Source organism: Gastrolobium bilobum, unplaced genomic scaffold (genome assembly GCF_033153095.1).
Source record: "Gastrolobium bilobum isolate Gb01-03AN ecotype WA unplaced genomic scaffold, APGP_CSIRO_Gbil_v1 utg12837, whole genome shotgun sequence".
NCBI classification, from domain to species: domain Eukaryota; kingdom Viridiplantae; phylum Streptophyta; class Magnoliopsida; order Fabales; family Fabaceae; genus Gastrolobium; species Gastrolobium bilobum.
In genome coordinates, this window is record NW_026897105.1 from 1 (window position 1) to 19,806 (window position 19,806).

At 35.1% G+C, this 19,806-nt stretch overlaps 3 protein-coding genes across 3 annotated transcripts; 1 reads left to right on the plus strand and 2 right to left on the minus strand.

Moving 5' to 3' along the window:
- Window positions 1-4,713: 4,713 nt before the first annotated feature.
- Window positions 4,714-7,715, minus strand: LOC133304168 (probable serine/threonine-protein kinase At1g01540). Its single transcript, XM_061504154.1, has 7 exons — window positions 7,010-7,715; window positions 6,033-6,137; window positions 5,797-5,919; window positions 5,537-5,707; window positions 5,286-5,415; window positions 4,995-5,204; window positions 4,714-4,872 (listed from the first exon to the last, which is right to left on the minus strand). The coding sequence occupies exons 1-7, from the start codon at window positions 7,615-7,617 to the stop codon at window positions 4,714-4,716; spliced, it is 1,506 nt and encodes a 501-aa protein (XP_061360138.1). The 5' UTR covers window positions 7,618-7,715.
- Window positions 7,716-14,808: 7,093 nt separating this feature from the next.
- On the plus strand, window positions 14,809-15,852 carry LOC133304192 (disease resistance protein RPM1-like). Its single transcript, XM_061504187.1, has 2 exons — window positions 14,809-14,885; window positions 15,002-15,852. The coding sequence occupies exon 2, from the start codon at window positions 15,004-15,006 to the stop codon at window positions 15,472-15,474; it is 471 nt and encodes a 156-aa protein (XP_061360171.1). The 5' UTR covers window positions 14,809-14,885; window positions 15,002-15,003; the 3' UTR covers window positions 15,475-15,852.
- A 612-nt stretch (window positions 15,853-16,464) lies between these two features.
- LOC133304184 (large ribosomal subunit protein uL5c) lies at window positions 16,465-19,115 on the minus strand. Its single transcript, XM_061504179.1, has 3 exons — window positions 18,782-19,115; window positions 18,095-18,295; window positions 16,465-17,015 (listed from the first exon to the last, which is right to left on the minus strand). Exons 1-3 carry the CDS (start codon window positions 19,046-19,048, stop codon window positions 16,671-16,673), a joined length of 813 nt encoding a protein of 270 aa, XP_061360163.1. The 5' UTR covers window positions 19,049-19,115; the 3' UTR covers window positions 16,465-16,670.
- Between the last annotated feature and the right edge of the window lie 691 nt (window positions 19,116-19,806).

The following is a 19,806-nucleotide window of genomic DNA, read 5'->3' on the forward strand; positions in this document are numbered from 1 at the left end:
AGACAATGGCAAAACCTTTTTCAGTATTCCGAACATAGACACATTTGTCACATTCATTAATTCGAAAACCATTTGATAACATAACTTTGTCAAATTTTTCATGCCATTGTTTTGGAGCTTGCTTTAACCCGTAAAGGGATTTTATTAAGCGACAAACTTTCCGTTCTTGTCCTGGAACAACAAAACCTTCAGGTTGTTCTAAATATATCTCTTCGTCCAGGTCGCCGTTTAAAAAGGCAGTTTTCACATCCATTTGATGTATTTCTAATCCATTCAATGCAGCTACCGCGATCAACATCCTGATGGATGTGATCCTTGTAACGGGTGAATAAGTATCGAAGTAATCGAAACCTTCACGTTGCCTGTAGCCTTTTACCACAAGCCTTGCTTTATATTTATCAATAGTGCCATTCTCTTTCATTTTTCTTTTGAACACGGACTTGTGAGGAATCTCACTATTGATACCAGTTCCCCAAACACCCCCACACTCTAAAGTATTTCAGGGATGGCTTCTTTCCTTTCCATATATCATATGGTATGCTTTTTATCTTTTTGTGGGGCATTCTATTAGTAATATAATTAGCCGTCAACATGGCTTCCCCCCACAAATTCTGTGGTGAACCGGACGTAATTAACATAGCATTCATCATCTCTTTCAGTGTCCGATTTTTCCTTTCTGCAATCCCATTTGATTGCGGTGAATAAGGAGCTGTTGTCTGGTGTATAATACCAGACTCTATACAGAATTCAAGGGCCATCATATTCTCCCCCACGATCGCTCCTTACCATTTTAATTTTCTTGTTGAGTTGATTCTCAACTTCACTTTTATATTGCTTAAAAGCAACAATAGCTTCATCTTTACTATTGAGTAAGTACACATAACAATATCTACTGCAATCATCAATAAATGTAATAAAATATTTCTTATTACCCCTAGATGGTGTAGATTTCATGTCACATATATCAGTATGTATTAAATCTAACAACTCGGTTGATCTTTCAACTGATTTAAAAGGTAATTTCGAAAATTTTGATTCAACACATACTTGGCACTTATTATTTAAACATTCAAATTTAGGTAATAAATCTAAATGTATTAAACTCTTAATGGACTTTAGATTAACATGTCCTAATCTACTATGCCATAAATTAGAAGACTCAAGCAAGTAGACAGAAGTAGTAGTATTATTAATAATATTGGAGTTGTTTACAGTCATCACATTCAGTTTGAAAAGGCCCCCACTAATGTAGCCCTTTCCTACATACACATCATTCTTAGTAAGTACAAACTTATCAGAAACAAATACAAGTTTAAAGCCATTCTTGCTTAACAGAGATCCAGAGACTAAGTTCTTGCGAATATCAGGCACATGGAGCACATCATTCAGTGTCACTATCTTGCCAGATGTCATTTTCAAAGCCACTTTGCCCACTCCTTCAACTTTTGAAGTAGATGAATTACCCATATAAAGTTTCTCATCATTATCAGTAGGAGTATAGGAGGAGAACATCCCCTTGTTTGAACAGACATGTCTGGTGGCACCAGTGTCCACCCACCATTCGTTGGAGTCTCCCATCAGATTGCACTCCATCACCACTGCTGCCAGATTCAGTTCTTCAACCTGATCAGCAATATCAACCATATTGGCTTGAGTGCTCTTCTTCTTCTTATTGAACTTTTGTGGCTTCCTCTGATCTTTCCTTTGTTCCTTCTTACAATCCTTTGCACGGTGGCCAGGATTCCCACAATTGAAACAGTTGCCTTTGAACTTTTTGCCCTTTCCTTGCTTAGCATTTCCATCTTCAGAATATTTCCTCTTCTTTGACTTTGATCCCTCTTCAACTACATTAGCTTTGGAGATCATAGGATTGTTGCCATTCCTCTTGTCAGACATCTTATTGTCTTCTTCTATTCTCAATCTGGTAACCAGATCTTCAAGTGTCAATTCCTTGCGCTTATGCTTCAGATAATTCTTGAAGTCTCTCCAAGAGTTTGGTAATTTCTCTATGAAAGCAGCAACTTGAAAAGACTCACTAAGAGACATTCCTTCTGCATGAATTTCATGCACAATCACTTGAAGTTCCTCAACTTGACTCACAACAGATTTGGAGTCTACCATCTTGAAGTCCAAGAATCTGCCAACTATGAATTTTTTCAAGGCAGCATCCTCAGTTTTATACTTCTTGTCCAGACTTTCCCAAAGTTCCTTACTAGTCTTCAGGGTACAGTACACATTATACAGTGAGTTGTCTAGAGCATTGAGAATATAGTTCCTGCAAAGGAAGTCAGAATGCTTAAAAGCATCAATGGCAGCAACCTTTTCCTTGTCAGACTCTTCTCCCTCTTTCAGTTTAGGAGCATCTTCCTTGAGGAAACGGTCTAGACTCAGAGTTGTCAAATAGAACAACATCTTCTGTTGCCAGCGTTTGAAATTTGTTCCATTCAGTTTTTCAGGCTTGTCAGCATGCATTGGAACAGAGGCAGTAACATTGGCATTGCTAGTACTTACATTAGCCATTTCTGTTACACAAACAGAATCCGAAATTAATCACACAGATTAATTTATCACACAATAAATAAAACAGAAACAGTATATATAACGAAAAATAAATACTGATCACATGTTCAAAAAACACCAAATTGTCTTAAGATTGTTATTGAAGACAGTGGGTGATATTATATCACTAATAGATTTGAACCCATGTATAAAGCAGAGGAGGTAGATGATCAGGATTATCACTGTGTAATTAAAAATATTAAAAACAGACTTACTTGTCAGTGGCAGAATGATGAAACAGACAGAATGAAAGGATGAATATATGCAGTATAAGAGGAATTAAATCCGAGCCCACAGAACGTGTCTCCTTAAGACAATTTGCCCCCTCACTGATGCCTAAGGTTGATGGACACTTGTCTCCCAGGATAGAACGGATTTCGTCTGAAGAATGGTGGCACTACCAATCAACAGCCCAAACGAACACAACAAAATGCCAGAGGAAGTCACACCGGAGGATGAACAACAGTATGCAAAACCGGAAGAAGAAAAATTCCGGCAGAGTTTAAGTGCAGAAAAAACTGGATAGATTTCTGAAGGTGTCAGTGTCTATTTATAGACACTTGTCTATTTATAGACACTGACCGGTCACGATGAACAGTCGCCGGCGGCGAACCGCCGTGTCTGATGGCGGCGAACGGGTGCGACCGGTGACTGTTCCGACGAACAGATACGACCGGTGACCGGTTCAGCGAGCAGACACAACCGGTGACTGGTTCACGAAGGGAAAGAACCGGTTCGGTTCAATACTGCTCAAAAAACCGGCGGGTAGAAACGTTTTTGGTTGGAGGGAAGCAACGGTAAAATTTTTTTGGACAAAATATTAAAAAATAATTTAATAAAAAATTATTTTTTTTTTATTACACACTATGAACTGAACCGAACCGAGCCGAGCCGAGCCGAGCCGGCCGGACGGACGGAGGCGGCGGCGCGCGCGTGTGTAGTGAACCAATGCTCACCTAGCTCTCCCCCTACATAAAACATGTAGTGACCCAAGGGCCAATCTAAGAGAGGGAAGTGGGAGCATATATACTCTCCCATTTCCTACTAATTGTCCAATGTGGGACTTGTTGAAACCCACACACCTCTTCATCTTCCCTTTTTTCTCTTTTCTTTATTAACCCACTTCTTATTCATAACCAATGGATCATTGTACATTAATTCATTCTTGAAAATAACAAGCTCCAATACTGAGAAATACAACAATTTGGATCAGGCTCAACCATGTGTAATTTCTTATGGTGTGATCACCTACCTAATTATCTTCTTCTCCTTAATTCTCTCTCCCCTCTAATTTCCCTCACGCTTAGCTTTGTGGGTTGTTACCCAAGCCAATACTGTCAAGCCCAAAAGTTCAGAAATGAACATAATTAGGCTTAAGAGAGTGGTTTGGCTATCTCAAGAGAAGCGTATCTCAGTCATAAGAAACAAACGAAAGATTGAAGATATGCATTCACAATAAGTTTCCAATAGTGCAAGCTATTGAGCTTCCATGGACAAAGTTTGTATTGGCTTAAATAGCTAAACCCATGACCAATTCCTTGCTTTCAGTGCCTGCTGGGTCAATAGAGAAATCTCTAAGCCAAGTGGACAAAAAGTTTCAGATAAAGTTGATATTTCATATTGATTACCCTGCCAGCAAGGTCCATTTCCCACAAGCATCAAACTATGTAGAGTTGGCAATGATGTTGATGCAATCTAATTGCTTTTATCAAGATAGCTGGATGGTGGGTCTGTTGCTGAATTAGCATATTAAACTGGGGCCACCCATTACACTCAAAATGCTGTATAATCCATCTTATGATGGGACCAGGATGTATTGCTAAAACCAAAATGTATGAGCCAAAGGGAACTGATTCTATTTTGTGAACACTTTGAAAAAGTGTCAACTTTTTTTTTTAATGCTTATCATAACAACATTGTCTTGAACACAGAAACTCATCAATATTTTTTATTTTTATAATAACAAATCAGAATATACACATGAATATAAATCCCCAATTGGGGTTGGTAACAACGGGAAAGATTATGTAATAAGAAATAAAAAGAAAAACAGATACAACTTTCATTTTTAAATTGAACTAGAAATAAAAATTGCCAAACTACTAAAGACCAAAAAAATAAGCACATAGATTCTATTTAATTAACAAACTATAATCATCTCCACCTAGTGGGGGGCTGATGATGATTTTTGCTACTAACATCTTCACTTTGATCAGTGATCCCTTCATCTGTCCTTTTATCTAAACTTGAGTCCTTATGCTCTTGTTGATAATCATTATGGGAAAGGGAAGATTCTCCCCCAGTTCCGCGTTCCTATAGACAGGAAAGAAAAAAAGGTCAAGTGAGTATCAGATTTTAGTAATGTTGAATGAAGTTGATTGCTTTTAGTTCAGTCAAGTACAATGTAAAGTTTAAGGAAAGAAAAAAGAACACACATTATGGAATAAGAGGTCATCTGCCTCAAGCATGTGGATCACATGTCCCATTTTAGGCCTCTTTGTTGCATCAGGGTCAACACACCGAAGAGCAATCAATAGAGCACGTTTAAGAGCCTTTGAAGATGGCATCCCAGGTAGCTTAGGATCAACTACTTCCTCAGATTTTCTATTACCAACCATAGTCTTCAACCAATCTATTAAATTAACCTGTAATTATTCCAACATGCATAGTTAGCCCAAAAAAGAGAGAAGAATGCATTGAGTAGTGTAAAATGAACTATCTCTAACCTCTCCTTTTGGTCTACTATAATCAACAGGACTTCTCCCAGTAATTATCTCCATTATAAGTATCCCGAAGCTATAGACATCACTCTTCTCAGTCAGCATTCCAGTGCAAGCATACTCTGGTGCAACATAACTACATAAAGATAAAGGGAGAGAATCACTATACTTTCACCTTCAAAAAATTGGAGTAATATTGACTAACTGACATGATTTGTTTAGAAAAATAGGAAAATGCTTAGCTTAATCATACTAACCCAAATGTCCCCATCACTCGAGTTGTGACGTAACTATTCTCAGAACATAAAAGCTTAGCAAGCCCAAAATCAGAAACTTTGGAGTTCCATTGGCGATCAAGGAGTATGTTGCTTGATTTCACATCTCGGTGGACAACCTTTGGTTCAAGACCCTCATGAAGATAAGCCAATCTGAAAAGATACACAAAAAGTAATGTGATCAAAACGTTCATGCATCAACATGGATTCCAATGTATGCAGATTAATCACAAATATGGTACCCTCTTGCAGTTCCCAATATAATGTTCATGCGTATATCCCATGTCAATGGGCTTACAGCTCCAACATCCCCATGCAGCCATTGTTCTAGATTGCCATTGTCAACATATTCATACACAAGCATCCTGTAGAACAATACCATACTGTGAAAACTTTACATTTATCCAAACCAAACAAAATTGGTAGCATCAATTTTATTTTAATTTTTTATTCATTTTTAAGAAAAGATAATCAATACCTGTAGGCTCCCTCAACACAGTATCCAAGCAACCTAACAAGATTTTTGTGTCGCACTCGACCAATTGTGTCTACCTCTACTTTAAATTCTTTCTCAGCTTGGCCCCTGAATATAAGTTAAACATGAAGTACTTATTTCTAACAGAAAGACAAATACAAGACCAGGACCATGGAACCGTCACAAGATAGCAACATGAAGTGATTAAGAAAGGAAAAGAAAAGAAAAGAAGAAAGTGACAGTAAAATCCAACAATATATGAGAATGCAAAACTCTTGACAAGTGGCAACATTATCAATTCAGTAGAATAACAAAAAGAAGCTGAAAAGAAAAATGATTCTTTTCTTCACGAGTGAGTCACTTAAAGGATAACACCTAACAATACAAGACAAGGATAACAAAAAAAAGTTAAAAGAGTAGAAACACTAGCTAAAGTAAAAGAGAATGAAACACAATAAAGAACAATTATATGTCTTAATCATTTTAATTATGGAAGAAGCAATCAAATATTTAGAAGTAATATTTCAAGCAAAAACTTCATTAAACTTATTTGGAACCAAATAGAACACGACAAAAAAAAAAAAAAACCATTTGCTATTGTCCTTCACCAGATTCACAATATCAATGGGTTATATACAATAAAATGAATTTTTCATCATCTGTGAACCAAATTAAGAAAAGCTAAGCTTGAACTTGCATCTGTAACAAAGCAACATTTGAACACTCATCTCACAACTTCCCAGAGACCTAAGTATGAGCCAAATAAATAACAGAAAAAAATATATACAACTGTAACATAACATGGGATCAACAGAACAATTAATCAGTTTATTTTTCTTGAGATTTCTTAACAACACTCCAAAATCCTGATTGAGAAGGAGGGGTGGTGTTAATTCGTTATCACCAAATTGATGTCAAATTAAACCATATAAGACAACACAAGTGTAAAAACAAATGAAAAATTGAAAGCATAAACATACTTGTTATTCAAGAGGTTCTTGACAGCAACTCTGGTACCATCAGTGAGCACCCCATGATAAACAATACCATAACCACCTTCACCAACAACATTTTTCTCACACAACCCATCAGTGGCATCCTCCAATTCCCTCAGAGTGTACCATCTCCCCCACCCGAGATGTGATACCTCAGGCCCAATCCCAACGACACTTCCACTCCCAAAAGACGACGTCGTTTCACACCCACTCCCCGTCGTTCTCTTGCTCTCCCCACTGGAAACCCTTTCACACTGAACCACAACCCGGTGCTCAGCCTTGCCGATGTCCACGTGAATCTCCGGCACCGTCGCCGCCGTGTACGGCTGCCGGGTCATGTGGGGTCCGGGAAGGTGCACTATCTCCTGGATTTCCTTGGGCACAGCTGGGGCTCTGGCAACTTTGTAGTTGCCGGCGCCGGCGCCGGCACGGCGGCGGTGGCGGCGAGAGACGAGGCAGAGAGAGAGGAGGAAGAGGGTGAAAACGATGAGAATGCCGACGAGGATTCCGACGACAACCCAGAGACGGAGACCGAAGATTGAGGTACGTTTGGAGAGCTCTGTATTCATGAAAGCTCCATCGAAGATTGACATTGTTGCAGAACAAAGGAATTGGCGTGAGAGAGAGAAAGAGAAAGAGAGAATACACTCACGGTGAGGTTCTAGAAAATGGATCGCCGGAGAATCCTAACACAGTGAACTTTTTCCGGCAAATGATACTCTCACGGTGATGTTTTAGAAACTGGGTGGCATTGGTTTCACCGGAAATATAAGAAAAGAGTGAATTTTCCGGCGAATGAGAGTCTCCCAGTGAGGTTCTAGAAACTGGGTCGCATTGGTTTTGCCGGAAAATTCAAAAAAAAATGAACTTTTTCCCGGCGAACGAGATTGGCCGCGGGGTACTAGAATCTGGGTCTCATTGATTTCGCCGGAAAATAAAAAAAGAGTGAACTTTTCCGGTGAATGTGATCAGCGGTTTTAGGTGGAAGTGTTGAGAGGAATCAGTGGAAGAGACAAAGATGAAAATTTTGAATCAAGTTGAAGGAGAGAGAGAGAGAGAAGAAAATGTGGGACAGGAAGAGAGTGAGATCACAGAGAAATTAACACAACAAAAACTGAGAGAGAGAGATGATATAGTAGAGAGAGAAGCTTAGTGGTGAGGCCAGCTAGGAAAGTTATGGAAATTTTGCATATTCTGTGTAAAACCACCTGTTTCTGTTTTCTTTATGATATCAAAATAATGTGACGCCTAAAAGTGACATCATATGTGTGCTCTATATACTTTCACACTCTTTCATTCAATTCACACGTCTTCTCTCACTCTTCATATCTCTTTTCTTCACCAACCTTCCTTTATCTTTAATTTAGTATTTGAATTTTATTTCTTATTCTATTTAAAAATGAGCTCAAATCCTGATTTTGTTCGTGTTGTGTTATATTACAATGGTAGGAAGGTAGAAGGTCGACGAGGTGTCATCTTCGAAGGTGAAAAAAGGCCGACACGTATCCAACACAACACAAGCATTGGCGAACTGCATCAGAGAATTCGGCAGAAGTTAAGTCTTCCAGACAACCAATGTATCACTGAGATCACGACAAGGGTATGGCAAGGTGATAAATACATCAGTTTGAAAGTGCTTGACGTTGCGTCTGCCCCGTTCGGTATTTACCATGAAGGTAATTGATCCCATTTGTATATAGCTGAATAGATAACTGATTTAATACCTGAATTAGTAAGTTTGTATTAAAAAATTATAATCCGCAATTGCAGGTGACACATATGTTATTCCTTTTTGGGAAGGAATTCCGCATTATTCCTACATTGATTGGAGTTATCGGAGCGAACAAGAATCATGTACTGATGGTTCGGTCTCTGTATGGATCTGTGATAAATTACGCAGTTATCACGTGTTAACGAATTTTATTGAATAATTACATAAATACAAAACGACGTAAATAACATACCTGGATATGTTGCATCCTGGCAACATGTGTGAATCCCGCCTGTCTGAGGTACTCTTCGACAACCTGTGGAATAGCACCGGTAGGTGGCCCCCCTTGTGGCTTCCCACGCCTGGTCTTAATTTTCCTTACATGCTCTGTATTCCACACTCGCTCTGAAATATGAGCTTTCTGCGTCCTCTTGCGAAGGACCTCCCATCTGTACGACCCAGGTATGATCCACATGCTGGGATCGGTGGGCTCTACATTTGATGCTGAATCCGATGAAGATGATGACTCAGCCATTATCCTCAACTATATAATATAAAACAACATTTAAATTAATCACATGTAATGCCCCATTTTATTTACAATTTAATTAAGCAGTGACATAATTGATTATCACAAAAATTAAGCATATGCGTTATTTACTTAACTAGAATCGAAATTTATGAAGTCCCGCCAAAACGTAGAACAGTTATTTATTTGTAATTAAATAATAATAATACATCAGACAAAAATAATATAATACTAACTAAATACTTAACCCTAGGTCACTACCAACTTGTCCAATACGTACCAATCATCACACCTAACTAACTACAAAGTTATGCACTCCCGCATTAATAACATCATACATACGAAATTTACGAAGTCCCTAACACTATTTATAAATCACTAATTAATATGCTAAACCCTAATGCATAATTAAAAATTAATAATAATAACTACGTAGTAATAAAATTACTATGTCATTACGACATTCATAGCATGCCACAAAATTTCTAAGTGACTATCCTAATGTTCCAAGTCTCTAATATACAATCAATCCTAACATATATTACTAACTAGCACTGTAATTTAAATGTATACATATGAGGTATTATGACCTTACCTACGTTGGCAGAGCTTCGCTACGAACCGCGGTTAGAGAGGTGAATGAGTAAGGAGTGAAAAAAAGAAAGTGGGGTATATATAGCTTCCACATGAGACGCCCCCTTTGGACGTCTCATTGTGCAACAGATGTGTAATCTTTTACAAAACAGTATTAAATGCGTAATTATTTAATTTAAATGTATTATTTTAATTTTGTTGCCAAATAATGTTACTATCTTAATAGTTAATTTCTCTCAACAAATCATAAAAACCAATAATTAAGATATAATAATAATAATAATAATAGTAATATTATTTTATAATAATAATAACATAATGAACATGTTGATGTAAAACTCCAACAAAATGACAGAGAGAATGAGAAGTTCACAAAAATGAGACAAACAGAAAATTAACGTTCATAATTGCTGAGTCCTGCAATGTTATCTAACTCTGCATTATTATTGGTTGAAAATGTCAACGTTTGTGGAATTGGGCAGTATATTCTCCACTGTTTATTCTTATATTAAAGCAGTCTGATTTTATTTTCTTTCTTTAATTATTGTATTTGAGATATTTTTTGTGAATTAATAGACTTTAAATCTAACATATTAACAAAATACTTTTAAAGAAGCTAATAATATATGATCTCATTATACTTTGTTTTTGTAAAAAATACAATGAAAATCAAGTTATATTTTTAAAAGAATGTATATTAGATAATGGCTAATATATTTAACTTCTTTAATAAGATTATAATAATGTTTTATTTTTATTTTTATTTTACAAAATATATTACTATCTTATTTTAAAATAAATTGAAATCTATTTGGATAAAATTTCTAAGTTAAACTTGATACTTAAGTCATAAAATATTCATTTGATACAAAAGTTATGAATAATAAATTAAATAATTTAGTATTAATTATTTTAAATAAATATATTAACATTTAGAGCCTAAAATTTATTTACTAGCTTCTTATTTATTTAATAATATTGCATATTTAATCTTTAACCAAATGTAATATCTTGTAGTATTTGAAAAAAAAAAAATTCCGATAATATAATTACTCCCCCTTACAATGTGCTGCTCTTTCAGGTTTATATCATTAACTGTAAATATCTGTCACATGAAAAAATTGGACCATGTATATTTTGTTCTGTGATTCATTAGTGGTGTAGGTGGTTTTCGCAGTACACTTAATACCATAATTAATTGGAGCAGATTTCAGCCATTATAAATAACACAAACATCACAAATGCCTAAAACTCAACCCGTGACTTTGTAGAAGGACCTGTTAGAGGAAAATTTGTTTGACTCAATTTTCGTGTATTTTTATCAAATTATTGATAAATAATTTATTTTAATATCAAGTGAGATATTGATTTGATAAATATAAGACACGTGTCATAATGTAAATGAAAGATATACCAAAAATTCAGTATGTCTATAACACTGAAAACTCAATGAATCCATAGCACCGAAGATTTATTCCTATTAGAGTTCTTAGAAGACCCTATGATATGATATTGGAGATGAATAATAAAAAGGAGAAAAAAAATAGGACGAATTTTTTTTTACAATATTGCTATTTTATATTTTTTTTTATCCAATTCAGATTTAGATTTGGATTCTCTCATGTGAAAAAATAGTAATGTGATTATATTATTTGATCACAATCACTTATTGATTATGAGATAAGAGAGAGAAAAATATATATTTTTAAATAAATAATTATAATCAAATAATATAATCACATGACTACTTTTTCGTACGAGAGAATCTAAATCCATCTAACTCTTTTATAATTTTTTCCAGTATTCCCATCGTATTGACTATTTTGTACATTAGTTATTAAAGTTGGGAAAAAATAATCTCTACTTGACACCATTTATCCTTCTTCTTCTTTTGTTAATATCACATGAATTTCATTTTTTATTATTTTAAATAAAGAATTACCTATTATTGGAACTCAGAAAATATGCTCCCTCTTCCGCCGCCCAATAAATAGTATAAGAATGAAATAAGAGATACTTAAACTACAATCTTCCTCTAATTATGCCCCTTATAATTACTTGAAAACGTGGCAAAATCGGGCAATCTGGGAAACAACACCGTGACTTTGCCATTAAGAATAAGGGGAAGGTTCGTTTACAAAAAAAAAAATTAATTTTTTTTAGAAATTACATTATTTTTTCTCGGAGAATATAGTGTAATCAGTATTCTCTCAAAAAAAGATAGTGTAATTTGTAAACAAAAAAATTTATAAATATAACTTACCCTAAGAATAATACTATTTGTTTTTGGTTTTTTTTAATGCTAAGAATGTAAAATAGGATTATGAGGTTAAAATCACCGAGTTATACAGAGAAAAGTCTTTGCTCTTCTGTAAAGCAGCCAAGTATACTTAGAATTTACTATTTTAGTATTCTGTGTCCTGACAAAGTCACAAAAATGCACTAAAATAAAGCAATTAGACAGCATAATGCACCATTCGATAATAGAGAAAAAAAAAAAAGGCATTTTGTTTGTTGTATTGTCTTGTGACAGTTGGACTTTCTTAAAGAATATGGTTCCCGAGTCTTGTTTAATCTTTTTTATTCCTTGCACTTATCTCTAAATTATCTGTAGGCTAAAGCAGGATTTGGAGCCGTTAAATTATCTTTTTTAATTGTTGCAACTACATATTCATATAATTGACTTAAGTGCCTCACTAAAGTCTAATACATTAGACTGGAGGAAAAATAAAGAAAGTAAAGAGGACATAAATGCGGTAGGTCGTTTGGGTTGAATTTGTGAAAGAATAAAACTTAGAAGTATAATGGAAGCAGATATGACCTAACAAAGGTGGGTTCTTTATTTATGGAACAGTTGTCCAGTTTTCTTAAAGGGAATTTCCAGATAATTGGGAAAAGAAAATTTAAAGGCGTCAAATGAAAATAATAATTATAAAGTTAGATGGAAGAGATTTATAAGCAACAATTTAAAAATATAATAAATTAAAAAGGTATTTATATCACTTTTAAAAGTATGATGAAACAAAAGTATAATAATCAACAAAACAAAAGTGGGATATAAACCAAATAAAGTATACAGCATTGGAGTTATAGCAAAGCACTATGTGACAGTGTTAACAACTGAGGAAATGTCATAACCAAACAAAGTATACTTATTGTTTTGACCTTATTTCCATTCACTCTTGCAATCTTATCTAACGTCATCTGCGTTTGGTAGAGGAGAAATTTTTTATCTGGGAATCTCGATTTTCAGAAATATAATGAAAACATTCAGTTTACGATAATATCCGAAAATTAAAAATTTAAAAAAATTAAGTTTCCCGAAAATCCTAAAAAATACCTTGTACCAAACGTCGTCGATATCTTGCATCCTGGATCAAGGCATGATCACTAAAACCTAAACTACACAAAACATGTATATTACAGCAATTGCAGCACTCAATCATTGCAAGTTAATTTACAATGAAGTTTTGCTGCTCTTCAGCTGTAGGTTGCTTGCCCTAGTCTTCCTTCTTATCAGATTTGTCAAGTGCGGCCAATTTTTCAGCAAAGGGAGTATGAGACTAGTGATAAGCAAAGTACCAAGGATCTTTATTCATAGCTAACGAATTGTAGTCCTTCTGAAAGACATCCCAGTAAATATCAGGAATGTAGGCACAAATGATTTTACTTTCCATCCCCAGGAACAAAACTAGTTACTTCTTAAATAGCACATAACAACATGAAGAAGAATAAAAGTTGCAAATACATCACCAAAGCAACCATGACTCAGATGTCTCACCAAAACTCATGTAGTGTTAGGGTCCTAAAAGTGGAAATTCAGACCAAAGAATACTAGTTCCTGGAGTGGGATTACAGTATGCTGCAAATAAATTCAGGGAAAAGGATGTTAAGTGCTTTTGAAATAAAATCTTCCCAGGCACTGTTTAAGGAATAATGTCATGGAGGTTGAAACTTAGGAGTTCCTACCAACTGGCTTCATGACACTAGTGCTTAAGGCTACCCAATAGCAAGGATCAAAAGTTGTAATATAAAGAAGTCAAAGAGAACTCATAGTTTTGACCAGGAGAAGGGAATGGCTGAGAGAGTGAAGCTAAATGAGGTTAAAAGTCAGTCAGTAGTCAAACATGGTTCCCAAAGCACAATCCTAGAAAAGATGTCTCACATGCTAGCATTTGGCTATTTAGATTTGTAATATGCACCAGATTATGCCCTTACATGAACATTTTGAGCAGGTTCAAATGACCAATGCAATGAAACTATCCTACTTCTCTTCCCAATTTCTATCCTTTAAGCTGCTGTCTATCATTTTCTACCACATCAAAGTGGGTTTCAAAAGTGTCAAGATTCATACCAGTGATTAGACCATGCCATGGTGTTCAAGCTTTGAAAAACATAACTATCACATTTAAGCCACAGTTTCTATAGATTGAATTTCATAATAGCTATAAAAGGAAGGCAAACAAACAAACAAAAGGCATCATCTCAAATTTCTTTATGTATACATCTTTTACATTATATAACCTTATCAATGTGTAAAATAAACAATAACTTTTGCTATCAACTAGCTATTAATTTAGGCTAAATACGCAAACAAAATAAAATGCTGATTTGGTTATAAAAGATGCTGATCAGACAGGTATTCAGGGACAGCCAATCATCTCAATTTTGTTTCTTAGTTTCGCCCCTCCAATCTAGAAAGATATGTAATTCACTTTTGGAATAAAAAGTCAAATTCCATTCATGCATCCGCACCAAAAATCTAGTTGAACGGATGATGTGTAAATGAGTTTTGATCTTATCTCCAATCAGGATATGTGGCTGTCATTAGAAATTGTCCAAGGCAACAAATAAATGTGTGGCTGTAATAAGTAAAAGTCAAGAGTCGGTAACTAAGAGTCAAGTGTTTTCCTATGCATAAAAGAAAGAAAAAGTTCTGTGAGAGAAAAAGAAAAGCGGAGTTTTGGTGAGAAGGAAAAATAGAGAAGTGTGTGTTCTTGATTCGTATTAGAAGAGCAAAGTATATAGTAAGTTTTCTAGTCCCAATCTATATCATTCTACATCTCTTATTTCCAACAAATCATATTCCTGTATCTTTGTTTTCTATCCCTTGAGTTTGTGCTCAACTAACCCTCTTTCACAGAAATGGCCGATATTGTTGTTAGCTTCTTGCTAAACAACTTGCCACGGCTCCTTGAGGATGAATTTAAGTTACTTTCTGGTTTAGAAGACAAAATTATTTCCCTCACCGATGAGCTTAAGTTTATTGACTTATTCCTCAAGAGCTCCGAGGGAAAGCGCAGCAACGATTTTGTGAAACTATTGGTGAGCCAAATAAGAGATGTTGCCCATCAAGTTGAGGATGTGATTGACATCTACATCTCCAATGTCACCAAACACAGAAACAGAAACGTCTTTAAAAAGTTACTCCACTTCCCACCACACGTGATGGAGCTTCACGATGTTAATGTTCTAATAGAGAAGATCAAGAGCCGTATTGATGAAATCTACAAGAACAAGGAGAGATACGGCATTGGAGAAGGCGAATTTAAAAGTGAGGAAGAAGTAGTAGTTATGGAATCACTCCGTATTGTTGTTTACTTCACTATGCACTGATTTGAAGATGATGATCCATCTGAGATACTTGAAAATAGTTACATTTGAAAGAGATATTTCAGCTTATATATGCAGCCTTCGGAATCTAGAAACGCTACATATAGAATACATATTCCCATTAGGATTACAAGGAGGTCTTGGAATGGGAAGGTGTAGAGAGCTATCAAGCCTAACCAATCTTCGTTCGATAAAATTAAAAAACTTTGACAAGCTTCCCTTGGAGTTTCCTTCAAGTGTTGTGAATATAACATTGAAAGTTAGTCATATATGCTCAACAAGGATATCATGAAAACTCTGGGACGGCTTGCCAACCTCCAAATCTTGAAACTAAACGCACTTGTTGGTCTTTCTGACCTCATGATTTGTTTAATAACATTTGGTTCTGCCTTAACTTTTCACTTTCCCATCAATTTTTAGGCTAACAACCACAGAACAATAATATTATTCTTCATTAAATTATAAATAAATATGATGATCAATCACTCACGCACTGGTTCCATGTTCTTTGCTAGAGTTCTATTCAAATGATATGATAAAATGGATTGATTATGAAAAGTTTGAAAGTTGGCTTTTATGCTAAACTCGGGAGAAGGATATTTTCATTCACTGCCGAATGATTTGGAGATGAAGATCCAATATAAGGTACATAAATATTGTCAAAAGTTATTCCAAATTTTATAGTCTTTGGAATCAAGAAACGCTCGAACTGAGAGGTTCGAATATAATTTATTGGCTTTCTGAGTGCTGACTTAAGATTTGAATTGAGTGTCTAGTAGTTTAGTTTGCGCATTGCGGAATGAATAGAAATAACCTAAGAAAAGAAAAATGGTCATAATACATTTTTACACTATTTTTTTAAAACATTTTTTTTATTAAACTAAATCTCTGACCTATTAATAAAGAGTGAACTAATTATTTAGTGAGATACACATCAAATTTTACTTAATAATATATAGAGTAATATAAAATGTGTTGCTAGCATTGTCTCTCAAACAATTGTCTACTAAACGAAATAACCTAGAAATAAACTGCATAGCCATAATATAACCTTTTAATGACACAGTTGATGGCATATCCATATCTCTTACAAAAAGAATAAACAATACTACATATGAAGGGAACTAAGTTTACAACATAGTATCTCTTCTGGTCACAAGCTTACTTCTTTTTCACTATGATTTTGCATTAAAATTACATTACTTCTTTCCTTTTCCCTTTGATTTTGCATCAAAATGATGAGATTTCAGCTTCTTCTTTTTGTTACCTGTGGTGGAAGGACCACCTCCCTCTCTGAAAGGCATACCCATAAGAGCCAATAATCTCTGTGCTTCTTGATCAGTTTTAGCTGTTGTGGCAATGCAGATATCCATTCCCCTTGCCTTACCAACAATATCAGATCTGATCTCTGGGAACACACTCTGGTCCTTAACACCAATGCTGTAATTTCCATGTCCATCAAAGCTGTTTGGGTTCACACCTTGGAAATCTCTTGTCCTGGGAAGTCCCAAGTTGACAACTCGGTCTAGGAATGAGTACATTACCTGTCAAAAATTAAACAACAGGTATTAGATTTCGTGTATATAAAAACACTGAATGCATCATTGCAAAGCATGCAGAATATGCTAAAATATGAGCTTAATGAAAGGTGGAATACTAGAATTTGGTACTCAATGGAGAACTGTTATGTACTAACAATTTTTTAAATAAAAAAGTTCAAACAGATATCAATTTCATATATATATATAGCAGATGTTTCAAATTTTTTGACACCTCGGAAACTCCCTAATTAGTCTCATTCGGTAAATTCCTGGTGAGAGCACAGTTTGTTAAAGTAACATTGAAAATTCAACACAAAGGATTTGTATAGCCTATCCAAAAGGAAAAAACTCCACCCTCACCCCCCCCCAAAACAAAACAATACACACACAAAAAGAGAGGAAAAAAACCCTTTTTTCGCGGGAAAAGAGCAACTGCAGCTACTTGTTCTAAGTTACTTTCTAATCACAAGAGAAGTATGGAATCTAGGCAATTGTGAAAGATTATTTTAACTACTCAAGTTCTATAGTTGGCCATGAATCCATTACCAAAGTTCAGAACTACCACTACCTTACTGGTCAAACAAATATGCCTTAAGAAATGAAATCCTTTCACAATCATATAATCTCCCACTGAATTATAGTCCGATAATCATGCTTCATTCCGCTCCTCTTTCTCTTAAAGATACATAAAAAAGCTTACACAAGATCCTAAGGTGCATCATACTAGACAAGTTAACAAATAGAAGCCACATGCTCCACAGTAAGTAGTCTCCTGGCAGCATATCAGCACTAATCAAAGTTCCTTACACCAAGACATTTAACTATGGCAGCAAATCAACCATACTATCTGGAAAATGATAACTTCAAGTACTAGCACTGTAGCAGCTGGTTATCAGAAGCCAACATCATCATGATACTCACATTGTTCTAAATAATCGTCTACATTGGGTAAATGTCTAGAGTCATGATAGCAAAAGCAAAAGCAATTTCAGAAAATAATCAAATGCCAATTAAATATATCCATTAGGCAATATCAATTGAATACTACATAAGGCAATATCAATTGAATACTACATGCTCACATTTCCTCTGAGTGTTACAGCAATCCCAAGTGGTTGACCTTCCCTGATCTTGAATGTGGCAACGGAAGCCCTGGCCCGAGTCTTAATAGGTCTCTGCCCTGTGATCTGTGCTAGATCATTCATCGCCGCTTCCAAACCCTTTGCATTTTGTGCAGCATCTCCTATACCGCAGTTAACCACAATCTTCTCAATTTTAGGCACCTGAAACAAAGGAAAACAAAGCCTAACATTGCAAACATTGAAGTAAAACCAACTTATCAAGCCTCCATCTCATCTTCCACATTTGTATGATACCAAAATTGAAAAATCCTATCAACCCCAAACCAAGAAAAAACTGAATTTTCACAGTGAAATCTCATGAAACCTAATAAACTTGTCATGGCCCCATCTCATTTTCCCAACTATATATTGAAGAAAAAAGAAAAAAAAAACCACTAACTATAACAAAAAAATAAAATAAAAAATAACAGAAAATAAATGAAACTTTCACTGTGAAACCCATAAAACCATAGCAACCTATCATGCCTCCATCACATTTTCCCCACCATATGATACCAAAATTGCAAAACCCCATCAACCAAAAACCAAAAAAGAGTTGAACTTTCGCTGTTGAACCCAATGAAAACTCGAAGTCAAAGAATTATAAGAAATACCCATCACGCAAAAGTGACAAAATTTTCGCAGGACCTGGTGTATGTTGGTGTAAGAGAATTCCTCCATAAGCAAGGGAATAATTTTCTCTTTGTAAGTTGTTTTAAGCCTATTGACATTCTCAGCCTCAGACTTCTCTACCAGAACAGCCCCAGCAGCAGTGGCCTTCACGGACACCACAGCGCTTCCATGCTTGTTTCGATAAGGGAACAGTGAAGAAGAAGACAATGGAGATGGAAAGGCACGAAATTGAGCCAGAAAGGAGGACCCAGATGAGTGTAGAAGCGAAGGAGTGGTAGCCATGGTGGTTACTCGTCGCTCACTGTCTGAGCTAAAATGGATAGTGTTTTTTATTTTGGAAGCAGTGTTGCAAAATGCCCCTTGTATTGAATCTTACTGACAAGGTTTAATGAGATAATACGGCTTTTTTCACACTTTTGCCCCTCATTGATTATTTAATAATTATTTTGTCTTTTATTCAGAATTATCTATCAATATGCTCTTCTTTAATCGATTAAGCCAAAAATTTAAAGAAAAAATGTTTCTGCAGTTACTGCAGATAAGTTATCTGTATTTATTCCCAAAACGACGTTGTTTTAGTATTGAAATCTTAAAAATTATAAATACAAAGACTATTATAACCCTGAGATAAATTAAAATTATAAAAACGCCATGATTTTTGTTCCAAAACGACGTCGTATTGGGCTTACTGCAGATAACTTATCTGCAGTAACTGCAGAAAAAGCGAACCCAAAATTTAATCGATTAAATGGTCAAAATAGTTGACTTGAAGGTTTAGTCGATTAAATTTCCCTATTTAATCGATTAAATCTCCCATGCATAAGGATGTTCTTCGGATAAAGAGGAAGATTTAATCGATTAAGTTGAAGATTTAATCGATTAAATCTTCATTTGACCATTTAATCGATTAAATATTCAATTTAATCAATTAAAGAGGGGCAGATTGGTAGATAATTTGCAATAAGAGACAAAATGGTTATTAAATAATTAATGAGGAGCAAAAAGGTGAAAAAACAAGATAATACCCGAGTAAATATTGG

Coding starts and splice junctions, on each gene's coding strand:
- LOC133304184 (XM_061504179.1), bottom strand. CDS start 19,048: ATGGCTACCACTCCTTCGCTTCTACACTCATCTGGGTCCTCCTTTCTG. Junction 18,296..18,781: donor CTTACACCAACATACACCAG/GTCCTGCGAAAA, acceptor CCTTTGTTTCAG/GTGCCTAAAATTGAGAAGAT. Junction 17,016..18,094: donor CTGTAACACTCAGAGGAAAT/GTGAGCATGTAG, acceptor AATTTTTGACAG/GTAATGTACTCATTCCTAGA.
- LOC133304168 (XM_061504154.1), bottom strand. CDS start 7,617: ATGTCAATCTTCGATGGAGCTTTCATGAATACAGAGCTCTCCAAACGT. Junction 6,138..7,009: donor AAGAACCTCTTGAATAACAA/GTATGTTTATGC, acceptor ACTTATATTCAG/GGGCCAAGCTGAGAAAGAAT. Junction 5,920..6,032: donor TGTGTTGAGGGAGCCTACAG/GTATTGATTATC, acceptor ATTGTTCTACAG/GATGCTTGTGTATGAATATG.
- LOC133304192 (XM_061504187.1), top strand. CDS start 15,004: ATGGCCGATATTGTTGTTAGCTTCTTGCTAAACAACTTGCCACGGCTC.